Here is a 27,422-nt window from a genome sequence, read left to right as displayed (position 1 = left end):
ATAAATTCTACGTGTCAAGTCGTGTGCCAACATTTGCTGTGTAGTAGAACTGAGACATTAGTCATTATAAAAATTTATTTGAAATAATATTAAAATTCTCAAACAGAAAAACATTAAACATAAATATATAAAATATAAGTATTTACAGAGAGACAGGAATAAAAAGGACCCAGCTGCTCTCCAGAGCAGGAACAAGGCTGAGGAGGAAATGCTCCATTGGAGACTGGTGTGGACTCTTCAGGGACACCAGGATGGCCAGCTCCACCGCCGATGGACCATCCTGGGACCCGTCCCTCATCTGCTTCGGAGCTGTCCTCCTCTCTGGGCCTGCAGAACAGCACAAAACACAAAGAAATGAGAAGGCTGCTATTAGATTTTAATTTCAACATTGAAAAAAAACAAAACAGGATATAATCAGATTGGTTGTAGATATTTAGTAAAGGTGATCACAAGGCAATCCCACCGACTAAAAAGGTATCAGTGCTTGCTGTACATACCTGTGGGTGCAGAAGCAGGAGCTCAGGGACTGGGGAGCCAGGAGAAGCTACAGGGGATGCTCTGCTGCAGAATCAGTTGGCTCTATCAAGACAATATTAAATGTTAACAGGTTGAATATAATAATCAGAGAAGGTATATACAGTGGTCCCTCATTTATTGCAGCAGGGGTTCTCAGAATAACTAGCCCCTGGCCACGCACTTTATACACTGTTTTCCCCACACACATGAACATTGGTCACAGTTCTCACAATTGATTCTCAAAGTGCAAAACGTAAAAGTATTATTATGCCGCATTTTGTCTTCATCTGGCTGCCACTTTCGTGCGCCTTTTTCCCTCGCGGTGAAGGTGTCTATTTCCGAATGAGGGTCATAGTTATGGGTGTTTTTGTGCTGTTTTTTCTATTGGACGTGATGGTTATCAAAACCAAACATGATAAATTTGGCAAGCGCAGGAGACACGACACGAAGGAGATTTGTCAATCAGGCTGCAGAATGCAATGCTGTACGGTGCAAAAAAAAAGAAAAGAAAAAGAAAATCAGCGAAAAAGCAAAGCAGTGACGGATGAACAGCGGGACCACTGTGTGCTGTTTATTAATGAAGAAAATATATTCCTATATGACAACATGCATAAAAGCAGAACGGTATTTGTACGTCAGTGGGAAAATAGCGGTGGCTTGCTAGCTTTTGTGCGGCTTCCCCGGGTTAGCGAAAACTTTCAATAGAGAAATGAATGAACTTACCAGGTTGCCAGATCTCTTTACATATCTTCCTCCAAGCTCGGTCCTTTATATTCCTGTCTCGGTACAGAAAGCAGTTGGTGTCGTACAGCTCCAGGTTGTTTGCTACGGCGTTGATTAGCCTTCCCTCCATTGAAGAATGAAGGGCTTTGGCTGGATCTGCCCCTTTGACCTAGGTCAGAGCCACGTCACCAGGCTCCTGATTGGTTGTCGCGGCGCGATTTGACGCTGGAGTTCAGATTTTTCCAACTTGAGCGGTAGACGCATAACGCGCGTATGCACAAAATGCAACACAAAAACTCACGCGCGTGGTTTTTTTCGTGAGACAAACGCGCCAAACGTGCTAGACTGACACGCGTTTCAGGCGTTTTCGCGACGCAAATCTGCTTCCGAATTTTTGCGGTTCCATTGACTTTACATGTAAACGTGACGCTAGGTTCGCGTCTATCGCGTTCGGTGTGAACACACCGTTATGATGGGCTGTGCTGGCTGTACCGGATCATCAGATGTATTTGATGTAGAATTGTTGTGAGTGGAGATGAATACTTACAGGCAGGTCATGGCTGGTTGAAGGATGAAACAGGACGGTCCTTTCTTGGTTGACACCTGCACTCTATTTGCCACCAGGATGAGAACATCCTGGTGGCAAATAAACATGCCGTTTAAAGCGACTAGAATGCTCTGCAGGCAGCTTTTCAAGCAGGCGATCAACATGGGACCCACAATGTAGTTCTGTCCTTGATCACCCATAGTGCTAAGCAAACCAACTAGAGCTTGTACACGAAGAGCGAAGTTATCCAGAGTCCGACCATCGCCTGTTCTGATAGGAGGAAGCTCTAGTGTATTCCGTAGTTCTTTCAATGCTAATTGTCTGGGTTGCCCATAATGCTCATCGAGGGCTTTGATGGCTTGAGTATATGGGTCAGGAGCATAGAAAAAGGCAAGAGCTAATCGTTTAGCTTGGTGTACTTTCAGATGATCGAGAAGGACATGATATTTGAAGTGCTCTGTCTCATGCGGGTCAAGAAGGTTGGTAAGGGCCATCCGTAACATACTGTATTGCATTTCATCTTCTCTGGTAAGGTCTGGGAAAGAAGGACCCTCAAGCTTATATACATGTGTTCTGGTAGTAACAGGGTGACTAGAACTAGCAGTAATGGGTACCGAAGGTTTCTGTGCATGCAAACCATAGATGTAGCTGGTTGCTGCTTTAAAGGAGGGTGCTGCTTTTATTCTGGAATGCAAATGAAAGGTTGAGCGGGGTCTTCATCTAATGGAACAGCAGGTTGAACACAGGGGATCTGGTGAGGATCCTGCAGCAGTGTGGCTGGGAAGTTAAAGGGAGTGTCATCTTGTGTAGGAAAAACTGGTCTAGGCAAACCACTTGAAGAAACTGCAGCATCTAATATTGATGAATTCTGTGAAGGAGGGCTGGCAGCAGGAATTGTACCAGAATGACGACTAATCTGTGGGAGCTGAGAGGGTGATTTACAGGTTGCTGAGTCAATCACTGGGAAGTGCTCATGTTGCAGATGCGTTTGAGGAATGGAGGATTTGATTTCATCAGATGAGAGTGCAAATTAAAGATCTGGAGGAACTGCAAGAACGGGGAGGAGATAAATGAATCATGAATTGCCTAATCTTCCTCGTCGTAATGAGGAGTTCCTCATCACCTCATCTTGATTGGTGGATAAAGGAGCAAGGTATGTCTCTGGCTGGATATCTGCCTGTCCGTCAGGATCCTGCAGGCCATGTCTGTCTGTGTCAATATGCTGTCGTTCAGTTTGACACCCTGTCTCACATCTAGCACTTCTAGCTCCAGGATACTGAACCTCATACTGTTGTAGGTAGAAGGTGGAAGATGGACAAGAAAAGTTCAAAGCCATCAGGTGCTCAGTTTAGAAAAATTAGAAAAGAAGAGGAGGAGAAACAAGCAAAAGATGCAGGTAAGCAGATGTGTCATTGGATAATGGCAGGTCATCCTGAAACAATCAGAGTCAGAATCAGAATACTTTATTAATCCCTAAGGAAATAATGTGGATTACAGTTGCTCCAAAAAGAAATGGTAAAAATAGTAACAGTAACAGACTAAACATTATGTTACAAATTTTAATATTAATTAGTCATTGTCAATTGTTGATTTGCCCTGTTCTCATTGTATGACGTATTATGATGGCTGTTTGGTGGTCCTTTGCATACAATGCATACTCTCTCTCACTCTTCATATGTGTGTGTTTCTCTGGCAAAATTCAGTATGGTTCCGACAACAGTTTTATGTTAATGTATAATCCTTAATATGTTTTATGTGTGTGTGTGTGTGTGTGTGGGTGGGTGGGGTGGGGGGGTGGGGGGGGGGGAGGCAGAGGGAGTGTTCGCCCGGGGCGCCAAACAGGCTAGGACCGCCACTGACGTACACAGATTACGTCACATAGCAGTGCGAGGGCTGCGCACTCTTCACCTTTTTTTTTTTTCGATGCTGAATTGCTGAAATTATAAAGGGAACAGTCAGACATTCCAGTTCAGTTCTCTTCACTTTAGCTCCTAAGAAGATTCTTGTTGAGTTTTGACGTGAGACGATATGAACGGAAAAATAAGCCTTCTCCTTCTTTTTCTCGTCTTCCTTACATCGACACCAGGTAAGACCTCTTCATGTTTTATGGGTGATTTTTTTTTATCTAGAACATAAATCTACAGTTCATAATCTAAAAAAACATTGCTCTTTTACATTTACAATGAAACTTATTATTAAACACTGTTGGAAATGTCGAGTTTAAACTGAGTGGTTAACGGTGTTTTGAGCGTGAACAATACAAACCAAAAAAACAAAAAAGACCAAAATATGTTTGTTCAAAAAATGAATTTGCAGTGTTGTTAAAGTATACCAAGCTGCTAAAAATACACGCACAATATTAGGCACATGAGCGTGTGTAAGTACTCATTCGTCTGGCTCCTTACAGCCTTGTGAGTAATATAAATGTGATGCTGACAAGTGATGAGATGATCACATTAAAAAGTTATTTTTAAGCAATACTGGTGGAAGATAAATGACTGACATTCCAAAGCTGACATCTATAAAGAAATTAATTCAATCAGAACATCTCCTTCCAACTGACTTTTATCAGTTACAAACAAAACAGTGAACAAAACTGATGAAAGTCTGTTGGAATGAAATGTGATTCAATAAAATGGTGACAAGCAAGACAGTGCGGGGAAGTTGTATTTTTCCCTCATAGGCACCTGTTGTTTCTTCAGGTGTGCAGAGATTTTATTTTTAAGGCAGTTTAAAGAAAGCTAAATACAGGCAATGTAAGGCATTTTCACCCTCAGTTTCATTTTCACTTTGTTCCTCTCATTTCTTTCATTATGTGTGATTCAATTCTTTTAGTCCCTTTACCCTCCCCTTACAAAACATTGCCCCTGCAGTGCCCCCCCACTCTATCCAAGCACTGCTCTTTGTGTTATGGTTTCATTATTATTCACATGCCTATCTGACTTCCAGTAAGTCCAGTCTGTTATTTATTAATTCTGCTTCCTAACACCGTGTTTAACAATGTTATCAGTGACATCACGACCTGACCCAGCAGCAGTGGCGGTGCTGTTTGGCGCCCTGGGCGAACACTCCCTCTGGCGCCCCCCCCCCCCCCCCCCTCACACACACACACACACACACATATAAAACATATTAAGGATTGTACATTAACATAAAACTGTTGTCCAAATTCAACAGAGAAACACACACACACACACACATGAAGAGATGGAGAGTATGCATTGTATGGAAATGGCTACCAAACAGCCATCATAATTCATCATACAATGACAACAGGACAAATCAACAATTTACCATTTCTTCTTGGAGCAACTTTAATCCACATTATTTCCTTAGGGATTAATAAAGTATTCTGATTCTGATTGTTTCAGGATGACCTGCCATTATCCAATGACACATCTGCTTACCTGTATCTTTTGCTCGTTGCTCCTCCTCTTCTTTTCTATTTTTCTAAACCGAGCACCTGATGGCTTTGAACTTTTCTTGTCCATCTTCCATTGGTTTTAATTTTGGACTCCAGTATGAACACAAATCCCCCAACTCGAGGATCACCACAACATAACCTAATAGACCTACACCTTAGTTCACAGATTCACTTTGTCTAAGGTGTATTTCTGGGATTTCACACAACCCAGGATTCAAATCATGAATAAATGATGGACTTGGATATATAAAATATAAATTTTACATTGTTATTGATCCCTTTACCCCTAGTCCTAAAGTGTATATTTATTTTCTTACTCTTCTTATATATATTGTTTGTTTACTTGCACTGCTGTAAAAGGAGTCTCGTCTCTCTATATACTGGACTGTATGTAGCGGAGATGACAATAAAGTTTACTTTGACTTCAGCAGCGAAACACTTTTCGCGTATAGAATTTCGATAAAACATTGGTGCAGATTATAAGTCTGTATTATAATGTCTGGTGTTTTCGTGTTTGTTGTTTTGTTTTATTTTGCGAGTTGGTTATTAGATGCCGCTCCAGCCACCAGTGAATCCCCCGCCGCTCCGCCCTCTCCTCCCTGCCCTGTGCCGCAAGCAGCAGGTGCACCTCGCATACGGAGGGCGCCCTTACTCCCAGCAAATGGGTGATAGAAAACCGATCGGTGCCTGTATCATTCCCAATATGCGCTGGCTGATGTCGGGGCAGCATGAGTACGAGCATTGTTTATTTTATTTTGCCGATGCCCGTGATGCCGATGTACTGGCAAAAAATTACCAGAACATTTTCCGTTTTTCTACGGAATTTTGTCCACAGCTGCCTAAAGCATTCATGGTCCTGCAAATCTGTCCATCAATGTACATGTGTACTTTTTTTTTTTTTTTTGTATTCCAGTTTAGTTCTTTCTGGTGTCCAGCAATAAAGCTGCCCCTTTGAGTTTGTTTCATTTCCGTGTCTGAGTCTACATTTTGGTCCTTTCCTGTCTGCCTGCACACAGATCATGACAGTTATGCGCCTCATAAGCCTTTTAAAACCCCAGAATGGCAGCCATTGCCTGAAGGAGCGCAGTATTCATTAAATTCCTTTTAGGTAGCAAGCGCAGGCGCCAACTGGAAGAAGCATGGAGAGAATTCACAGAGCAGAACCTTCAAAATAGCACAGCACACAATAACCATTTAAATTCCTGTACATTATTAGGGGAATCTAAAACATTTTTACATTAAATGTCATACTTATTTCTCTAATTCTGATTCTTTAGGGAGCCCCTCATTAATTCCTCTGTCTGCAGCAAGTTATTATAGCCCCTGCACCAACCCCCCCCCCCCCCACACACACACACAGAGAATTTTCTTATTAGCCAGTTTCTGGAAGCCTGCTAAGGGGCACCAGGGCTGTACTTTCTGCCCTTTGTGGTAATGCTGTGGCATTTAAAGATATCGGTGACATTAGCTCAGGGTAAAAGTACAGAACTGCTAGTGACTGCACTGTGAAGCCCGAGTTTCATTAACCAGACAAATGTGATCTTTTTAGACTAAAGCAACTTTTTTTTTCACATGTCATTATGAATGTCATTGACAGGTGTGTGCCCACTGAGTTTCCAGGAAGTAAATGTCGAGGCAGGTGAGATGGCGGTACTGCAGTGCCCTTCTTACAGAGAGTACCGTGATGGAGATGCTGAGGTGTTCTGGACCAGTCACACCGTGGATGAAATGAAACTCTTCAACATGTCAACATCAGCTGAGCAGAGGCAGATGGGTGTGCTGGTTCATGGAGGAATCCTTGTTATTCTCAGAGCTTCAGTAAACCATCAGGGGAATTACTCCTGCTCTTTTCGGTAAAATTAATGGTTTCCTTGTCTAAGACTGACATCAAACAAAAGTCGTGCCCAGACACTGACATAAAGTACTATTTCCTATACGACAGGATAGCAGAGCAAGTTTAACTTGTATTATATTTTATTATAACATTTTAAGGTTTTTATTGAACATCACGACACCAGAAAAGCACTTTTTATATTTGTACTGAACCAGGTTGCTTGTTGGCATTATGGTATGACAGTTTCCCTAAATGCTGGTAACATATATGTGAGGATCCTGTGTTTGCAAATAACAACCTGCCATCTGAAGTTAGCAAATCCTGAAACACAACTGAGGACGACGGGTTGTTGTTAAGGTACAGAAAAACTGGGACAAAGCCATATTTTATTCAAACTAGAACATAGAAAAAAATCACTTTTTTATAAACTTAGATGGTTTAACAATTAATGTACCATTTTAAGTAAATTTTAAGAAAACAATCATTTTAATAATTCTTAATAATTTTCAATTAATTACTTTGAATTTGACGGCAGCCACATGTCTCAAAAGGTGGGACAGGGCCATGTTTAACACTGTGTAGCATCACCTCTTCTTTGAACAACAGTCTGTGAACATCGGGGAACTGGGTAGAGCAGCTGCTGGATATTTGGGAAAGGAATGTTGTCCCATTCTCAACAGTCACTCTTCATTGCCCTATTTTTTTTGTCCAGTGTTTTGATTGGTGAAAGGTCTAAACACCAGGCAGGCCAATTCAGCACCCGGACTCTTCTACTTCAAAGCCATGCTGTTGTAATGACAGCAGTATGCAGTTTAGCATTGTCTTGCTGAAATATGCAAGGCCTTCTCCAAAAGACATAGTCATAGAGTATATGTGGCTCATGTATATACCTTTCAGCATCCATTATTACAAGCTGTGTAACACGTTGCCAAAAACTCTTTCAAGTTTTGTTTTTTTCTGACCTCAGGACAGTTTTTCGCTTTGCCTCAGTGAATCATAGAAGATGATTATGTTGTTCTTTACGTGGTGGTGCATTAGCCTACATTAGTGGATGGCACAAGTGTCCCTGAGCCCATGCTGTGATTTTCATGATAAATTAAATTTAAACCAGTGCTGCCTGCAGGTCTAAAGTTAAAATCATGATTTTCATGTGTAACACAAACACTTCCTTCTCAACCTTTTATTGGTTGAAAAGTGTTTTGTTGAATTTTGTTGAGACATGTCATCAAATTCAAAATGAGTGTTTTTTTGAAATGGTACATCTCAGTCAAAACATTTGTTTTCTGAGTTCTGTTGTGAGTAAAATAAATAAATCAGGTAAAATAAAATCAGACAAAGGCACACAAGAAGCATGAGTGTATCACAGGTTATCAGGTTTCATCTTCTCTAGGTCAAAGAAGAGCCTCTCAGTAATCCAGCATTAAAGGAATGGATTACTGAAGGCGAAGCTGAGAGGGATTTTTATACAGAATGCCAGATATGTTAGTTTCATTTCACTGTTTGCAGCACAAATCTTTCTCAGCTAATAATAGTAGATGAACATCATTTTAAAACTAATCCTTTAAGTCTTCTCTTACTTTCACATTTTTTGTTTCATTTTGCCTGTTGCTCAGAAGGAAAGTTAAAACTTCCTGTTACTGTTTTCTTTCCTTGGTAGGAATTCCAGCAGACGGTCCTGGATAAGCCTCAAAGTATACACAGGGCAGTCCAGAGACTCTGAACAAATGAACCAGATCTCTAAAGTATGTTACACAGAGGAGTACTGCCAGTTGTATTGCCCTGAAAAAAATGTTCGCTTTAACACCCTGAATATCACCAGAAGCGGCATCACATGGCACAAGGTAAACAGAGCAGATTATGTGAATGAGATCAAACTGTAAAATATTGTTACAGGGTTTTAATGTTTTTCCAAATTTGACAACTGACTACTTAAAAATTGAGCTTATATGTTGTAGGAGGGCGGGCCATCACCAAAAGACGGTTACTTCCCAAGTGTGAAAAAAGAGGACAGTGGCAACTATACCTGCACCCGCTCTTACCTGTATGATGGTCAAATATATAACATGACCTCTACGGTGAAACTTGATGTCCAACCAAGCAGTAAGAAAAACACATTTTGCAGATATTTATTTTTGATGATTTTAATATGTGCTTTTCAAAAGGGTTTTTTTTTTATTTCCAAAGAAATAACTGAGAAAGCAGTGATAATTTCACCAGAGAACAAGCAGGTATTTGAGGTAGATTTAGGTGAGTTATTGTCTATATTCATACACCTTCACACTCTTGGCTAAAGCTTAAATGTTAATCATTTATAACAATCTGTGTTAACTCTGCTTTTTCTAGGCTCAAGAGTGATGATTGATTGTAAAGCAGTTATGATGTCAGACACTGATGACTTGTTTTGGTTAAGTGGAAATTCATTTGTGGATACAGACACTAGTCTACCAGTTTTCTATAATGATACACGGTAAATATTTCACACACAAGTCCTCTGTGGGTCACACTGATGTTATATGTAGTCACATCAGCACAGATATGAATTCTGCGTTTAGATCTGCCTCAGTCATTTCCTTCTCTTCTCAGGGTCATCAGCACAGAGGAAATCAGCATGACAACATCTCTAATCTTCAGAAAAGTGTCAGAGGACGATCTGTCAAAAAACTATACCTGTAAACTGCAATCTGCCTACCAAACAAGCTTTGTCACTATCACTCTAAAACAAAAAGGTATGGCCAGCTGAACATTTTGAGTACTTAATAATACTCTTTAATGTGTTTATTTATTAGATGAGCTAATTTAGAAAATCCCCATCACTCCCTACAGCTGCTCCTTCCTCTTACTTTGTGGCTTTATGGATTGTGGGCTTTGTGCTGATGGTGATGGTACTAACAGCAATTATTTATGCAAAGTTTAAAGTCGACATCATGCTTTTCCTTCGTCGAATTCTTGGCTGCCATCGAACCATCCCAGGCAGTATTCATATATTTTGCTAATTCAAACATTGTCTGTGTTCACATTTTTGTCAGAACGGCAAAAATCTGCTTTTTTCTATCCACTTTTAAAACAACACTTTAATTTTTTTCCATTTAGATGGAAAAAGCTACAACGCCTGCTTGATGTATTACAAGAGTAGCACAGATCCAGGACTAAATGAAGATGACAGAAAAAGGCTGGAGAGTGAAATGAAGTACAGATTTGGTTATAGTCTCTGTCGCTACAGTCCTGATGTTGTACCAGAGAGAGGTGCTTACATTTTTCATATTTTTACAAAATTGTTATTCTAAATTTTGTCCTTACAAATTCAATCAAGGGGAAAACAACGCACTCTGATCTGTGCTTGTCTGCTCCTGTAGGAGAGGCTGTGTTAGACTGCATAAAGCAGAGTCAGACAGTGGTTCTGGTCCCCTGCTCAGAAGATTCTGGTTCAGGAGTCGACCTGCTGAACAGTATCCAAGCATCCCTCATGAAGTTGCAGACTCACGTGGTTTTGATTAAAACTGAGACAGGAGTCTTGAGCACAAGTTCATCTTCAGAGGCCTTAAAACTCTGCAAAGCTGCAGACTGTGTCACCTGGAAGGGAAAAAGCTCGATGCTGCCCTCTTCTGACTTCTGGAAGCTGCTACGTTATTACCTACCTGCCCCGCAGAGAGCACCCAGAGCTTTAATATGACTGTACAGTATTTAGGATGTAAGACTGTATTTCCTCCACTGAACACACACATGTAAAGGAAGCTCTTAAAACATGTGGTTATCCTATTTGGTCTTTCATCAAGTCAGCAAAGAGGCACAGAGAAGACGATCAGACAGAAACTAGGGAGGATCAGAAAGACAAACACAACAATATTGTCATCCCCTATGTAGCATCTTTATCAGAAAAACACAGGAGAGTCTTCTCCGAGCACAACATCCCAGTGTACTTCAGACCCAGCCACACAAAAACTGGTTCATCCCAAAGACAGAACTCCAAAACACAAACTTAACAATGTGGTGTATGCTGTACAGTGTAGCGAGGAATGCCCAGACCCCTACATTGGAGAGACCAAACACCCACTTCATGAACGCATGGCACAACATAGAAGAGCCACCTCCACGGGACAAGACTTGGCAGTCCATCTGCATCTAGGACAAAGTCACTCCTTCGAGGACACCAATGTTCACATTTAGGACAGAGAAGACAGATGGTTTGAAAGAGGAGTGAAGGAAGCCGTCTATTTCCACTGTCAACGACAATCTATGAACAGAGGTGGTGGCTTACAACACCAACTGTCTGCCATCTATAACCCAGTTTTGAGTTCCCTTCCCAGACGCTTTAACGCCCACTCACATCCTGGGCCTTTTGACCTCAGGAAATCACAAGATAGGGTTAGGGCTAGGTTTTAGCTTTTCGGTTGAGAGGTGAAAAGTCTTCAAGCAACTTTAAGAAGTCCAGACGCTTTTCTTTCCAAGTTCCTTAGACTGTAAGCTGGAGTAGAAGCAGCATCTCACTAATCCAGAAGATCTTCATTTAGTCTGGATGAAAGCATAGCTTTTTAACTATTAGAGGAAATATTTATTCATAACCATCACACAAATGTATCATTATATACAGACACTTTTATTGCTGGTGATATATATATATTAAAGCATCTTTCTTTCAGCTTAGCGAGTGAACCATCAGCTCGTTCAAACACACGTTAAAGTCCGTTTGGCTCGACACCACCGAACAGAGGCAGCAATATAACATAGCTAACATTAACAGTGCAGTGGATCCTGCTTGTGCCGTGATATTCAGGACTGCAAACCGAGCAGCATCACTGACTTTCTGCTTGTTGTGTTTGTGGATATATGACTGACTTTAATTATCCATAAAATCATCACATTCTCTGTAAGATTAAAGTCAACTATTGAACGGCGTATATTTTGAAGTAAAGGCTTTAAAACCAAGTTAGTACAAACGTCGCTAATGTCACATAACTTTCCCGACATGTGGCCAACAGTAATGTTTTAATGTTCTTCATTATAAAAACATTTGCGCATAAATAAGTGACATAATACTCAGTACTTACTTCTGAAAGTTTACTCTTCGTCCGCTCCGCTTCCGCCGTTTTTCTGGTTCTGTATCCATATGTTTAATGATTTCTGGAGACACTGGATTCCCAGGCTTTCATTTACATATTCTCTGGTTTTTTGGACTTTGTAACTTGACCCAGTATTTCATATTAAACCCTTGGGTTTGCAATGGCAGAAATGAAGCGTTGGAGAGATCTAATTATTTGGAACAGCTGTTTTGGAAAAAGATTTGATCTTTTGGAGAATTTGGAACACATTACTACAGCGACATCTGGTGGCCAAATAAATGTGATTTTAAATTATTGCACTGAATAAATATGAATGTTTTCATGTGTCTTTGTCTTTTTGTCTGTCACCTTTTCTCTTGGTTTATAGTATTATTTGTATGGAAGGATATTTTGTTTGAACCAGTCAGTAATTGTAGGTTGTGCTTCTGCACATAAAGACATCAATCAATATTTATAGGGTGTGTTTATGCATGTTTAATTATTTTTATTAAGAAAAACAACGTGTTCAACAGTACTGAGACAATTTTGTCTTTTGCACAAAATCTCCTGCTTTGAATGATATTCTCTCTTGGGAGATTGATGTGGTTGGAGTGGAAAGATTTGCCAGCTGGAATAGATGAGGGAATATGGTGGCATGTTGGTCCAGTAATCTAGAGGGTCATCTCCTCTTGGTACATATAGGCTTAGAGAGTGTTGAACCTCAGCAGTAGTATTATCTGTGACACCCTATCCATGGTTAGTTCACCTACCCTGCTGTCAAAAACATCGTAGAGCTTGTACTGTAGTGGCTGATAATTTTAGGATGTGCACATCTTTCTTGAGGATTGAGATGGATGAGCCCTTTTTGATGTCATCAAGGCAGGCTGTGGCTTGGGCTACCATTATTTGCCTCCTGACATGATGTCACGCTGTCAGTGATCCCACTTTACCTGTCAGTAGACATCACTCCTCGAATGACAAACTAATGACGATTTTGAATTGATTACTCCACAAACACAAGCCACAGCTTTTCTGTCACTGCAACTTATCGTTGATCATGTTCTTCATTTAATTCTTAAATTAAATGTCTGGCCACAAATGAAGACAAATCATTTTAGTTCTCCCCAAAGATACTGAGGCTGAGCTTGGGGGCCACCTGGAGGCTGTGGGGGCTCAATGTATCTACAAATTCCCCACCCAACAAAATATGGGTCTTAGTAATGTGGAACCGGGTGAGCATAGGCAATGCGTCTGCATCAGAAGACAGAGGAGCTAAGTCACACAAAAGAAGTCAAAGGAACACTGCTTCATACAACATTGGAGAATTATATCCACATTACTTTTGTAAAGTGGATATCTGATAATATAAAAAGCATAAGATCCACTATGTTTAATTCAAGGTTCCATCAGTTTTTCCCTAATGAAATGAATTCAAACAAGCACCTGTTTGGAAAAATCTGGATGTGGAAACCATGTTGTAGGTCTGGAATCTGTCCTTCGTGTCCATTGTCTCTCTCTAATTTAAGAAAAATCCCGCAAACCTGTTAACATCAACTAGGCATGTTTTGTTGTCTTATTGTTAGCAAGTAAATCATGAAAGTGGTTCTCAGAAGAGGAAGGAGAGCAGAGAGAGGATGAGTTTGCTGTCAGGACTTTGGATCTGAGCAACGCTGTCATTGACTTTGCTGTGAGCAAGGCTTGAAAGACGAAGTTCTGATGGGTGAGTTGTTTGCCTTTGTGTCTATGTGAAGGACTGAAACATTGCTACCAATTTATGTTAAAAATATATGTTGTAATACATGTGTGAGTGCGTGCTACATCTAGAAGCTGGTCCACTGGAAAAGCTCATTGAATGAGCAATTCTTTAAATGAGTGTGATTGTTTGTCATGATGACCTCATCCAGTCTGTGAAGACCTGTTGTTCTCTCTTTTTTTCTGTTCTTGTAGAGATCACAGTTGTCTTTGTGTTACTTCAGCAAAGCTAAATCTCTTTGGGGGATTTTGGTAGTTTAGTTAAAAAATGATGTGGGATTAGAGCATAAGCTTAGATATGTGTGTCCACTCGCCTCACCTCTGACTGCAGTTGTTGTCCATGATGCTGATCAAAAGCTGAAATTATACTATTGATTTTATTTATTATGCTACTGCTGTGTTTGCTCCAGAACAATGTGAGCCCCAAAATATCTTCACTGGGACCTGTCATAGAGTTGATATGCCTGTGGAAGTTAAATGAAGCGAGATTGTCACGTCCGGTGTGGCAGACGTGTGGAATTGGAGATAGGACCCAAAATGCGGCAACTCTGGTGCAGATGAGTATTTATTTAACAAAAGAAAATACAAACAGCAATGGCATGGGTGAAGGTGAAACAGGAAAACCTAAACTGGGTAAAACTAACAAAACAAACCAGAAACAAAGATGCAGGGAGGTCCGGGGAAATACATACGGAGAGATGCAGGGAGACCAAGGGGAAACAACACAGACGAACCAGCACGAGGATGAGGTAACACACCCTATAAATACACACGGCAGGAATCAGGGGATGGGAAACAGGAGGGGAACACACCTGGAAGACATCACAGCTGACGAGGCAGGGGAAACGTAAACAGAACACACTGACATAAGATACAGACTTTCACAATAAAACAGGAACTTACACATGAAAGGACACAAACTAAGAAACACGGACTAGATACAGGAACACACGGGCAGAACAGAGTAAACACTAAACAGAGGAAGAACAGAACCAATAATCACACTAATAGAAAACACAAAACGCTGGGTCAAAAGGACCCAGGACCATGACAGAGATGAATTCAGAAGCATAGCCATGCTCACACATTTTGCTAAAAAACAACAACAACAAAAACAAACCAAGACAAAAACAAAACAAGCGAGAACATCCCACTATTATCTCATAAAACACATGCTCCTGTACTGATTTCTTGTGGTCTCATGCACAACTCTAGTGTATCCAGCATTAACACATCTTTGGACTTCATGCTCAGAATTCCAGGGTAAAGTAAACAAATGAAAGTTGAACTCCAAATCTTTTATCTGCTTGATTCACCGTGGCATAAAGAGGTAACAGGCTTCACCTGCACATGAAAATCAACCTAATTCGTAAGTTCACTAAGGAAGCTCTCATCTGTCAGCTTTCCTGGGTCTTCTTTCTGACAGCCTTCTTCTAGCCAGTCAGCCTCCATTCTTTGTGCAACCCACCTTTACCCAAATTCCATCTCATACAAGGATCTCAGAGCTCCATCCAAGCCTCCATCTTTATCTTGACCACCACCAGCATCTAGACTCCAGGGTCTCCTGCCCCAATTCCTGTCACTGCTGGGATTCAGTCTCACTGTGCTGAGCCATATGAGTCCAATCACCAAATAGCTTTGAATTGAAGTCTATATATTAGTAAATCGCGCTCAGTTTCTTGTTATGATACCTCCTTATAAACTGCCTTTGAAAATAGTTAGTTCGTTCCACTCCTCACGTGTACACCACTTTGTCAGCACAAACAATCACATGTCTGTCATTACCTGCGAAAAAAGGAAGTGACATCATTTTCATGGGAAAGGTAGTTTTTTTTGTTGTTTGTCCTTTTTTCCCCTCCAGTGCCTGTGAAAGGTCCACTGGTGCTAATGAAAGTCATGTTTGACTTTGTGCCTCTTTCTGTATTGTTCCCAGGATGCTTAGGTTTGATTGCACTGTTGGAAATAGTTTATTTTGATGCACATGCTGTTTTTGCAAATTGTGCACAATAATATCCATTTTCATTTTTTGCTGCAGCTAATAAAAATTAGTGCATCTCAAAAATGAAATTTAAAGACACTGTGAATTTTTTGCATTTGCATTTGCAATTTTGAGTAGAAGAATGTGTAAAATCAAAAACATTTTTCAATTTCTTTGTAGTTTATTGCACTCTTTTGCAATTTATTTAGTTACTATGGACTTAATGCATACATATTATTAAGATTTAGGATATAACAGTTGTAATGATGCATAGAAGCTTGAAATGCTAAAAAAAAAAATGGCACTACAGCATGTAAAAATCTAAAGATGAGGTCTGGTGGTTCTATGTTGGGCTTAAAAGGGTCAAATGCCTGTAGTAAGGAGCCTGTTAACAGAGATAAATTGATCAAATTTTAAAAAGGAGTTATACCATTATGACTTCTTTGAGCAGTCTTGTAGGGATGGGGTTTAATAGACATGTTGATGGTTTGGAAGAAGTAATTATTGGAGTCAGCTCGGAAAAATCAAGTGCTCTCATTTTAAGCTGTGTTGGTAATTTTGTGGAGCCAGGAGTGTGAGCATAGCACGAGCCACTGGGTCCAAGTCCTCCATCATATCTGACACCAGTTCCACAGACAATTCCAGGACAAGTCCCCTTGCCATCCATCTGGTCTGACCTGTCCATCCTGTTGCTCCTGTTGAAGCTCTGCTGTCTTCATTCTTGTGCCACTTCTGCACATGCTCTGTGACTGCCCGACTTCCGTCACCTCCCATCTTTTACAAAAAGTGAGCGCATGTGTGATTTCTTTGATTAAGATGGAGTAGGACATAAAAACCTTTCAAAATAAAAGCATGCAAAAATATATACAAACATGGTCTAAGGAGCTTGGAAAGAAAAGCGTCTGGACTTCTTTAAGTTGCTTAAAGACGTTTCACCTCTCATCTGAGAAGCTTCTTCAGTTCTAAGGTGAAATGGTGGAGAGTCCCAGATTTAAGCTCTGTGGGAGTAACCCACCAAGAGGGACAAAGGACCACCTAATGATCCTCTACCTAATCACACAAGCCAAGATGTGAGAACGAGTGTAGGTCACAATCAGCCAAGGTTTTGGGTGAACTCATTGTGAAACCTAGCCCCACCCTGTCATGTGATATATGAGTTTTCCTAAACTCCTAAACAGAAACTTAACAGCATAGTGTATGCTGTACAGTGTAGCGAGGAATGCTCAGACCTCTCCATTGAAGAGACCAAACACCCACTTCATAAACGCATGGCACAACATAGAAGAGCCACCTCCACGGGACAAGACACGGCAGTCCATCTGCATCTAAAGGACAAAGGTCACTCCTTCGAGGACGCCAATGTTCACATTTTGGACAAAGAATATGGTTTGAAAGAGGAGTGAAAAAAGCCATCTATGTCCACTGTGAATGACCATCTTTGAACAGAGGCGGTGGTTTACGACACCAACTGTCTGCCATCTATGATACAGTGTTGAGATCCCTTCCCAGACACCTTAATGCCCACTCACATCTTGGGCCTTTTGACTTCAGGAAATCACATGATAGGTGGGGCTAGGTTTCACTCGAAACCTTGGCTGATTGTGACGAACACACATTTTCACACCTTGGCTCGTGTGACCTTAGAACTGAAGAAGCTTCTCGGATGAGAGGTGAAACGACTTCAAGCAAATTAAAGAAGTCCAGATGCTTTTCTTTCCAAGCTCCTTAGACTACGATGACCTGGATGACTGAGAACCTTCACAGATATATACAAACATGCATAAAACCATACGATAAAAAACCACAAACACACACACATTTTTATGTAAAGTAGATAAAGGTGTTATATATATGTGAAAATATGTAGGATCTTTCTCTGGCTTAGGGCCAATGTGCTAGCAATGACAAATATAGCTTAGACAAGAAATGGCCTGATGTTGGACTGCATGACTAAATTAACCAGTTCCTCATTCTTACCAGAGAATCATTGCTCAAGTTCAGTGATCACTCATTCCAGAAAGGAAATACAAACCAAACCAATAAAACACACTAAATAAAACATTAAAACCACTTCCACCCCATAACAAAATGTTGAGGAATATGGACAGTTTACCTATTACTGTCATTTTCTTAAGGTTTCAGCTCTTTAAATCGATTTTTTTATTCGGGAATCTGGTCTTTTTTCTTAAAACTTAATAAATCAATGAATCACTAGGGATCGTCTTAATAGACTTCATAATGTTCTTGAATAAACAGATCTACTATTATTGCGTTTCATATGGGGACTTCTGAAATTTGATTTGAGAGTACTCTGGGAACTTTTTTTGTGGTGTCTGTTTAAAAAAAGAAACCGTTTCTTCTTTCAAATCTAAGGTAAGATCCACTTCGTTAGATCTGTTATGCTATTAGATGTGACAAAGTGACATGACAAAATGAAAATGAAAATGAAAAAAACAACTAAATTTAAAGTTAAGGGGTAACAACTTTTCAAGACTAGTTGTCTCCTAGAAGATTTATAAAAAATAAATAAATAAAAATAAAACCACAAACACACACACATTTTTATGTAAAGTAGATAAAGGTGTTATATATATGTGAAAATATGTAGGATCTTTCTCTGGCTTAGGGCCAATGTGCTAGCAATGACAAATATAGCTTAGACAAGAAATGGCCTGATGTTGGACTGCATGACTAAATTAACCAGTTCCTCATTCTTACCAGAGAATCATTGCTCAAGTTCAGTGATCACTCATTCCAGAAAGGAAATACAAATTTCCTTTTAAGATCCTCTAACTCGGAAGAACAGCTGACCAACGTATGTCCTCCACAAGTCAATTCCAAAACAAATCCATCTGTTGGTATCTGTGTAAACATGCTGTTACAGACAGGAGAGCCTGGAAAGCATAATCTTCTTCTAACTGACAAATGTGGTGTACGTGTGGTTTGATGGAGGTGTAAAACACTGTAAGAACTGCTTTAAAAAATATCATGCACCATAGGAAACTGCCTTTGTTGTGGCTTTCTACCATTTCTTCATGGTCTCGAAATAATCTAGCTTACCTCCCCAGCATGCAGGTCACTGCCACAACACGTTACAGGTGCTCCCTACTTTCATGTATTTCAGTGAAACTTGCATTTTCTATCTGATCTAAAACACTGCCTGAAACAGACTTGCTTTAAAGTTGTTTCAGGAAACTCCATGTTTTTTAAAGAGGTCAATGTCTTTATCCAGTTCTTAACTTTAGACCTTCCTTAGGACCTAAAAATAGCCCGTGGAGGGGAACGAGGGGTCTGCAGTTTTTCATACAAGTTTAACATTTCAGTGGTGAACTTACACATGGCTGTAGCTCAGGAGGCGTAGCAGATGAGATCTACTAATCAGAAGGTTGGTGATTCAGCCCCTGGCTGCTTGGGCAAGATGTTATCCTGAAGTTGCTCTCCTATGCAACTGTTGGAGGGTGAATGTTAGAAAGTAACCTAAACAGAAAAGGTGCTTCTTTGAGAATAGGTGAATGGGGAATGCTGTATAAAGCTCTTTGAGTGCTCAGCTATGAAAGAACTATTCCAGGTTTGTCCTGCTATGCTGCATTTGTTTACACCAAGCATCTCTACTTTGGCCCTGCCTGTGCAAGGGACATTGCTCCAGATATCTTGTGGTTTGTTCAGATGCAGTTTTTCTAAATCTGTTGCCATGGTCTTCTTAGAGAGAACAGGCTTTCTCTTTGCAAGCCTGCCAAACAAGTCAGTCCTTTTCTAACTGTGCTATCATGAACTTTAATATTTCACATGGTAACTGAGCCCTGAGATGTAGCTCTTGTTTGCTTATTGTCCCAATCTCCCACCCAGCTTATTTCTAAGTGTTCCCATCTAAGCATAATTTTTTTTTTGTATCTTTAGTGATTTGTTAATCACAGATGATTTGAAAGGCATCCTTATTTGAATTTATTGCTCTTACTTGTGGTGGTATTTTCATATTCTTTTGGTTTTCGAAGGAAAAAAACACCAAAAACCAGTTGGCAGAAGCAGGGATGTTACTGCAGAGGTCACTTTCACATCCTGAAAGTAAAAGGATATGAAAGCTGATGGGTCAAAAAGTCTTAGTTCTAAGGCTTATCAAATCACAAACACTGCAAAAAAAAAAAAAAGAAAGAAAAAAAGAAAAAAAAAGAAAAGAAAAAGAAAGGTTTTGCATTACCACTGTGTTACTGGACTGAGAGCTGCATTTTTTTAAGTATTCATGTCAGTGTGAAGCAACTTTATTCACTGGCCAGGCTGGTACTGCAGATTTGTTTGCATGGGACTGACCATGTCCAGTTTTTGTATGCATTCCAAGTAATACATTACAATCTTATCAGTAGCTTCAAACTTCCCATAACCATTTAATTACCTACAGGATTCTGCACTTCACACATATTAGGTGCTGCACATGTTCTAAAGCCCTTTATGGCCACTTTGTCCCAAGTAAAGCTCTCTCTCTCTCTCTCTCTCTCTCTCACACACACACACACACACACACACACACACACACACACACACACACACACACACACACACAAATCATTCACCATAGGGACAATTGTCAGTACATCCACTGCTACACCGCAAATAATAACTGTTGATAATGAATTCTGCGAATTGTATTTTCATAAAAGGTGCACAAATACGGTTTAAAACAGGTTTTTGTTGCAGCCTGGGTGTGACAGGATTAAATGAACTGACCTGAAATGGCCACCAAAGTGACCAACCACATTAGGACCTCTTCCTTTAGGCCCCGCCCTCCACACGGCTCAGTTGATTCGCGCGAAGGATTCTGCTCCCAGGCCACCTGACAGTGCCAAGATCACAGTAGGCACTCTCGCCCCTGCGATCTCTTATTTGTGCACGCCCCTGAGTTTTACCCTCGAGGATCTCATTTTCGCTCGTGATTATGGTTTTTTTTTTTCCTCACGTGGATATGTTTGTCACTATTTCTTTCTTGGGGAAGTGAAAAGTTTCACTTTCTCTATGTGTCTTTATAGGTGTTCCTCAGACTGACGATATGAAGGGAAACATACTTCTGGTCCTTTTGTTATTCTGGCCAGGTAAGATTTAGACCTTCACATTTTATAGGTGAAGTGAACTTAAGCAAAGGGTATATAGGGGTATTAAAGGGTATCTGTTCCTTTAATAGGCCAGTCATATAGCTAGAATTCCAGCACAGGAGGTCACATACTTGATGGCTTAATAGCTCAGCTAAGGTTTACTATGTACTTTACCACCTATACACCTAGCTTTAAAAGGACAATTAATAATTTTGCCTGAATATAAGCACTGGACTCATTTAGAAGAAAGTGGTACAGAACTGTACACCAACATACTGAACTGAAGATTAAACTGATTAAACTGATTGGTTCAACAGATATCTCTAAAATGCAGTAGACATAACACTCACTGAACACAAAAAAGAATTAAATAAAAAGAAAAACAGGTCAGATGTTAAAATGACTTTCTTTATTCCTTCAAAACCTATAATGGCAGTTTTGGGGAAAAATGAATATGTTCCTGCTGCCACTAGAGGGAGACTTGAGTTCAAATATATCTAGCATAATTAAAATGACTTGGCTTCGTATGCGGCTAGCTAAGCTCTACCATGTAAAACTAAGCTGCAATGAAGCTGTAGCCTGTGTCTACCTGCTGGTAAGAACCTTCCTTATGTTTCTCCACCAAATCACAGTGATGCTCATATGACATCAAAAGGGGCTTATCCTTCTGTTGATGAACAAAAAAAAAATGAAAAGAAGAAAAGTGAAACAGAAAAGTGCACAGGATAATAGTTAGTTGTACATTCACAAGGATGAGTCTGCAACTGCTTTATGATGTGTTTGTTAGCTGTGCTGCCTGCACTCTGTGGTTATGTGGCATTTAAAGATATCTGTGACATCAGCTCATGCTAAAAGTAGAATACTGGTAGTGACTGCACTGCGAAACCGGAGTTAGATTAATCGGACAAATTTGATCCTTTTAGTCTACAACAGTGCTTTTTTTCATATGTCATTGCGAATGTCATTGACAGGTGTGTGCCCACTGAGTTTCCAGGAAGTACATGTCAAGGCAAGTGAGATGGCGGTACTGCAGTGCCCTTCTTACAGAGAGTACCGTGATGGAGATGCTGAGGTGTTCTGGACCAGTCACACCGTGGATGAAATGAAACTCTTCAACATGTCAACATCAGCTGAGCAGAGGCAGATGGGTGTGCTGGTTCATGGAAGAATCCTTGTCATTCTCAGAGCTTCAGTAAACCATCAGGGGAATTACTCCTGCTCTTTTCGGTAAAATTTAATACAATTCCCACATTAACGGTTTAATTATCTAAGACTGACATCAAGCAAAGCCACACACCTCATTTATGAATAGATGTCGTGCCCACACACTGATATAAACTACTATTTCCTACACTACAGGATACCAGAGCAACTTTTATCTTGTGGTTATTTTTGAAAGCTTGTTATCGAACATCCTTCGGCACCAGAAAAGCGATTTTTATCTTTGTCCTGAACCAGGTTGTTGGCATTATGGTGTGAAACATCTATGTGACAATCATCCGAGGTTAGAAGAATCCAAAAGCACAACTGAGGATGCTAGGTTGTCGTAAATGCTAACATCTGCAAAGCAAAGATGCAGGGAGTTGAGGTCATGAACTTGGATGAGTTTAAATACCTGGAGTTAACAATTTAGAGGAATAGACAATGCACAAGAGAGGGAAAGGAGAGAGCACAGGAAGGGTGGAGCGGGTGGAGACTAGTGTCAGGTGATGTGTGACAGAAGGAGAACAGCAAGAGTGAAGGGGAAGGTTTTACAAGATAGGAGTGAGACCTGCTATGATGTTTGCTTTGGAGACTGGAGCTGGCAAAAATAGAGCAGGTGGAGAGTCAAAGATGTGTATGTTTTCACTGGACATGACCAGCATGGCGAGGATCACTAAAGTCATTCAGATTCATCTTCTCTGAATTGTAAAGAATCACACTAATCCAACATTGAAGTGATGGATTCAAAAAGAGAAGGAAATTAAACACTTTATATATTTTTTATTTTCTCGACAGTAATTCCAGCAGGCGTTCCTGGATCAACCTCAGAGTATACACAGTGGAGTCCAAAGAGTCTGGAAAAATCACCCAGGACTCTAAAACATGTTACACAGATAAGTCCTGCACTTTATATTGCCATGATGGAAATATTCTCTTTGATACCTGGAATATCACCAGAAACAGCACTACATGTCACAAGGTAAACAGAGCAGATTATGTGAATAAGATCAAAGCAGTGTTTTACTGTTTTTCCATATACAACATATGTGCTATGTTGTAGGAGGGCGAGCCATCTCCAAAAGACGGTTACTTCTCGAGTGTGAAAAAAGAGGATAGTGGCATCTATACCTGCACCTGGTCTTACCTGTATGATGGTCAAATATATAACATGACCACTATGGTGAAACTTGATGTCCAACCAAGCGGTAAGAAAAACACATTCTGTAAATTTTTATTTTCAAAGACTTTAATATGTGTTTTTCAAAATATCAGCCTTTTTTCTTTCTTTTTTTTTAATTTCCAAAGAAATAACTAAGAAAGCAGTGATAATTTCACCAAAGAACAACCAAGAATTTGAGGTAGATTTAGGTGAGTTATTGTCTATATTCATACACCTTCACACTCTTGGCTAAAGCTTTAATGTTAATCATTTATAAAATCTGTGTTTACTCTGCTTTTTCTAGATTCAACAGTGGTGATTGATTGTAAAGCAGTTATGTTGTCAGACACTGATGACTTGTTCTGGTTAAGCGGCGATTCATTTGTGGAGACAAATAGCAGTCTGCCCGTTTTCTATAATTATACATGGTAAATATTTCACACGCAGATTATATATAACTGATATGCTTTATACAAACGTCACAGCTATCAATTCTGTTTTTAGAGCTGCCTCAATCATGTTGTTCATCTCCTTTTCAGGGTCAACACCACAGAGGAAATCAACATGACAGCATCTCTAGTATTCAGACAAGTGTCAGAGGAGGATCTGTCAAACAATTATACCTGTAAACTGCAATCTGACTATGAAACAAGCTTTGTCACCATCACTCTAAAACAAAACGGTATGGTCAGTTGAAAACTTTGAGTAATTTTATAAATAAATATGTCGATGAAACTTGATGTCCAGCCAAGTGGTAATAAAACAGGTTTAGTGACATTTTATTTTCAAAAACTTTAACGTGTGCTTTTCAAAAGGTTTTAGATTTTGGGGGTTTTTTTGTTTCTTTTTTTAATAGAAACTTTTATACCACCAATGATCATTTCACCAAAGAACAACCAAGAATTTGAGGTAGATTTAGGTGAGTTATTGTCTATATTCATACACCTTCACACTCTTGGCTAAAGCTTTAATATTAATCATTAATAAAATCTGTATAAACTCTGCTTTTTCTAGATTCAACAGTGGTGATTGATTGTAAAGCAGTAACGTCTTCGGACACTGATGACTTGTTCTGGTTAAGTGGCGATTCATTTGTGGAGACAAATAGCAGTCTGCCCGTTTTCTATAATTATACATGGTAAATATTTCACACGCAGATTATATGTAACTGGTATGTTTTATGTATCCGTCACAACTATGAATTCTGCTTTTAGAGCTGCCTCAATCATGTTGTTCATTTCCTTTTCAGGGTCAACAGCACAGAGGAAATCAGCATGACAGCATCTCTAGTCTTCAGACAAGTGTCAGAGGAGGATCTGTCAAACAATTATACCTGTAAACTGCAATCTGACTATGAAACAAGCTTTGTCACCATCACCCTAAAAAAAAACGGTATGGTCAGTTGAACACTTTGAGTCATTTTATGAATAAATATGTAGATGAAACTTGATGTCCAACCAAGTGGTAATAAAAACAAATTTTGTAACAATTTATTTAGACTTTATTTGTTCTTTTTGAAAGGTTTTAGATTTTTGTTTTTGTTGTTTCTTCTTTAATAGAACCGTTTATTCCGCCAGTGATCATTTCACCAAAGAACAACCAAAAATTTGATGTAGATTTAGGTGAGTTATTGTCTACATCCACATACCTTCACACTCTTGGCTAAAGCTTTAATGTTAATCAGTAATAAAATCTGTGTAAACTCTGCTTTTCTAGACTCTACAGTGGTGATTGATTGTAAAGCAGTCACGTCTTCAGACATTGATGAATTGTTCTGGTTAAGCGGCGATTCATTTGTGGAGACAAATAGCACTCTGCCCGTTTTCTACAATTATACATGGTAAATATTTCACACACAGTTTCTATATAACTGATGTGTTTTGTATCTGTCACAGCTTTGAATTCTGCTTTTAGAGCTGCCTCAATCATGTTGTTCATCTCCTTTTCAGGGTCAACACCACAGAGGAAATCAACATGACAGCATCTCTAGTCTTCAGACAAGTGTCAGAGGAGGATCTGTCAAACAATTATACCTGTAAACTGCAATCTGACTACCAAACAAGCTTTGTCACCATCACCTTGAAGCAAAAAGGTATGAATCAGTAAACTCAGAGTAATCTGTATTTTTTGTTTATTTTTCAATAAAGGGTGTCACCGTCATTCTGACCAAATAAAAGTGTCTTAGTGTGTTGTTAATGTTCTGATTACTCTCCATTACTCCCTACAGCTGTTTCACATCTCGCCATGGGTTTATGCATTTTTCTCGCTGTGTTGATGGTATTACCAGTAGCTATCATTCTTTGGCTGCAAAAAAATCTTGGCTTCTATCACAGAGCCCCAGGTGGGATACTATTATAAACATGTGTTACAGATTCATATTTTTTGTCATTTTAACGATAGCATTTTATTGAAGTGAACTTCAGTGTGATTGTTTGTTTTTCTTTGTTATGATAAGACAGGGAAACTGCATCGTTTGAAGACTCGCTTCTAAACACAAACAGCAGGAGGCCTTGAGTACAGGTTCATCACCAGGGGCCTCATAGCTCTGCGAGGTTGTGTCACCTGAAAGGGCTCCATGTTGCACTCCTCCTCCTTCTGAAAGAAGCTACGCCATTACCTGCCCGTCCCACAGAGAGCACCCAGAGATTTAATATGAGTATACAGGTAGAGGTACATTCAGAGTTTATTTTAGACACCTGAACACTGCCAGGTGCCTGGCATCCGCCTAGCAACGAAAAAAAATTAAACATATGTCTCTCTTTGTGATATATGGGTCATGGGCCTGTACCAGCTCATATAAGAGCCAAACCTTCTCGTTTGGCTCTCAGCGAAGGCGGTCACACTTTTTCTCCTCTCCTCTCCCTTATGTTCCCTGCTTAGCTCCTCATGTCCTTGTCTTGTCTCGTGTTTTTTATTACTTTTCCCTGGAACATTCTTTCACAGTCTGTTCTCTAAAACCTAAAAGAGGAATTATGGATTGGATCAACTGGTCCCTAAATGCAATTGACACCCCTTTCTCAAAGAGAAGTTTGGGCTTGGGTGAGCCTGAGTGCTGAAAATATCTACCTATTCTGAACCATGGTAACAGGGTTCTGGCGGATCGGAGCTGGCTTGGCCCTGACTTATCGAAGAATTAAGAAAGCGGAACCGGCTGTTCAAACCCCCACAAAGCTGCCCGCTGGGATTGGAATGATGGGAGAGGCGTGAGTTTCTCAAAATGGGCTCATTGGGTCAGCACGGATAAGATCTTGGAGAGGCTACGGCTGCTGTGAATACTCAGAATAAGATCTCTGACTGCAGACTGGATACATCTCAGAAGGGCTCGCTCGGAATAACATCTCTGGGCGCAAAATTGGATGACATCTCGGGGAGGCACATTGCCGTGAGTTCTCAGAAATCGGCTCCTTGAGCACAAGAAATGACAACATCACAGAACGCAAGTATGGCGAAGCTCGCAGCTCTCCAACGGGAGATTAAGAGACCAGTGTTGGACTGTAGAACTGCTTTAAAATTCAAATGAGCTGTTCGCACTAAAGTAAAAAGCACCATCACTTCATGCGGATACCCCTTTGGCGCCAGCGGCGGTCTCGAGGCTGGAGCCAAAAAACAACACCCTGATAACGACTGTGTTTAGTCTGTTCCTTCGATGCTTGTTTCCTGCGGGGGAACACAGCCCGCTGTGTGCTGCGCTAGAATGGTAGCGCTGTGCAGGGCAGCTGCTGTGTTCGCTTCGGATTACTCCTCACCCCCCACCCAATCCTGTGGCTTGTCATGTCTTTCACAAAGTTGTGCTGTGGACATTTATGTGCTTTTTGTGCAGAGGAGTTTTTTTGTTTCCTGTTCTCATGCTGTCCTACCATGGAAGCACAGCATGAGTAGAGGTCTCTTTTTTTCCTCTTGTACTTTCCCACTGTAGTGTATATTTCAGTGTTTTTCTGTAACGCTACCGATCTCCGACTTGTATCCCCATGTAATGTCTGTGTTGTGTGTAAGGTCGGGGGGGGTCCCCATTTCACTGCAGGGCAACCTGCATGTGGCGAATAAAGCTTTGATTGATTGATTATAATGTTTATGGACAGCACACATACTCACACATTTGCAATGTGTAAGTATGTGTGCAATGCATCTGCAGACATCCACTCATGTGACAGCCTCAAAGCTGCATTTCC

General features: G+C 40.2%; 2 protein-coding genes across 5 annotated transcripts; both read left to right on the top strand.

Moving 5' to 3' along the window:
* Window positions 1-3,758: 3,758 nt before the first annotated feature.
* On the top strand, window positions 3,759-12,425 carry LOC102794368 (interleukin-1 receptor accessory protein-like). Of its 4 annotated transcripts, none has more exons than XM_006780400.2 (10): window positions 3,759-3,872; window positions 6,808-7,063; window positions 8,702-8,885; window positions 9,000-9,144; window positions 9,229-9,291; window positions 9,388-9,511; window positions 9,628-9,770; window positions 9,868-10,014; window positions 10,135-10,287; window positions 10,398-12,425. In XM_006780400.2, exons 1-10 carry the CDS (start codon window positions 3,815-3,817, stop codon window positions 10,712-10,714), a joined length of 1,590 nt encoding a protein of 529 aa, XP_006780463.2. In that variant the 5' UTR covers window positions 3,759-3,814; the 3' UTR covers window positions 10,715-12,425. The 4 variants fall into 4 exon arrangements, with proteins under 4 accessions (XP_006780463.2, XP_035765127.2, XP_035765686.2 ...); XM_035909234.2 differs by having other exon boundaries at window positions 9,868-10,017; XM_035909793.2 differs by lacking the exon at window positions 9,868-10,014.
* An 8,282-nt stretch (window positions 12,426-20,707) lies between these two features.
* LOC148106422 (uncharacterized) lies at window positions 20,708-26,892 on the top strand. Its single transcript, XM_087839883.1, has 15 exons — window positions 20,708-20,891; window positions 21,863-22,118; window positions 22,890-23,073; window positions 23,155-23,299; window positions 23,400-23,462; window positions 23,558-23,681; window positions 23,793-23,935; window positions 24,110-24,172; window positions 24,268-24,391; window positions 24,503-24,645; window positions 24,813-24,875; window positions 24,970-25,093; window positions 25,203-25,345; window positions 25,481-25,594; window positions 25,709-26,892. Exons 1-15 carry the CDS (start codon window positions 20,849-20,851, stop codon window positions 25,765-25,767), a joined length of 1,791 nt encoding a protein of 596 aa, XP_087696009.1. The 5' UTR covers window positions 20,708-20,848; the 3' UTR covers window positions 25,768-26,892.
* The last annotated feature ends 530 nt before the right edge of the window (window positions 26,893-27,422 follow it).

Source organism: Neolamprologus brichardi, chromosome 1 (assembly GCF_056152115.1).
Source record: "Neolamprologus brichardi isolate AB-2024 chromosome 1, ASM5615211v1, whole genome shotgun sequence".
Classification (NCBI taxonomy): Eukaryota; Metazoa; Chordata; class Actinopteri; order Cichliformes; family Cichlidae; genus Neolamprologus; species Neolamprologus brichardi.
The sequence above is the reverse complement of the archived record's forward strand: the minus strand, read 5'-3'. Positions and strand labels throughout refer to the sequence as shown.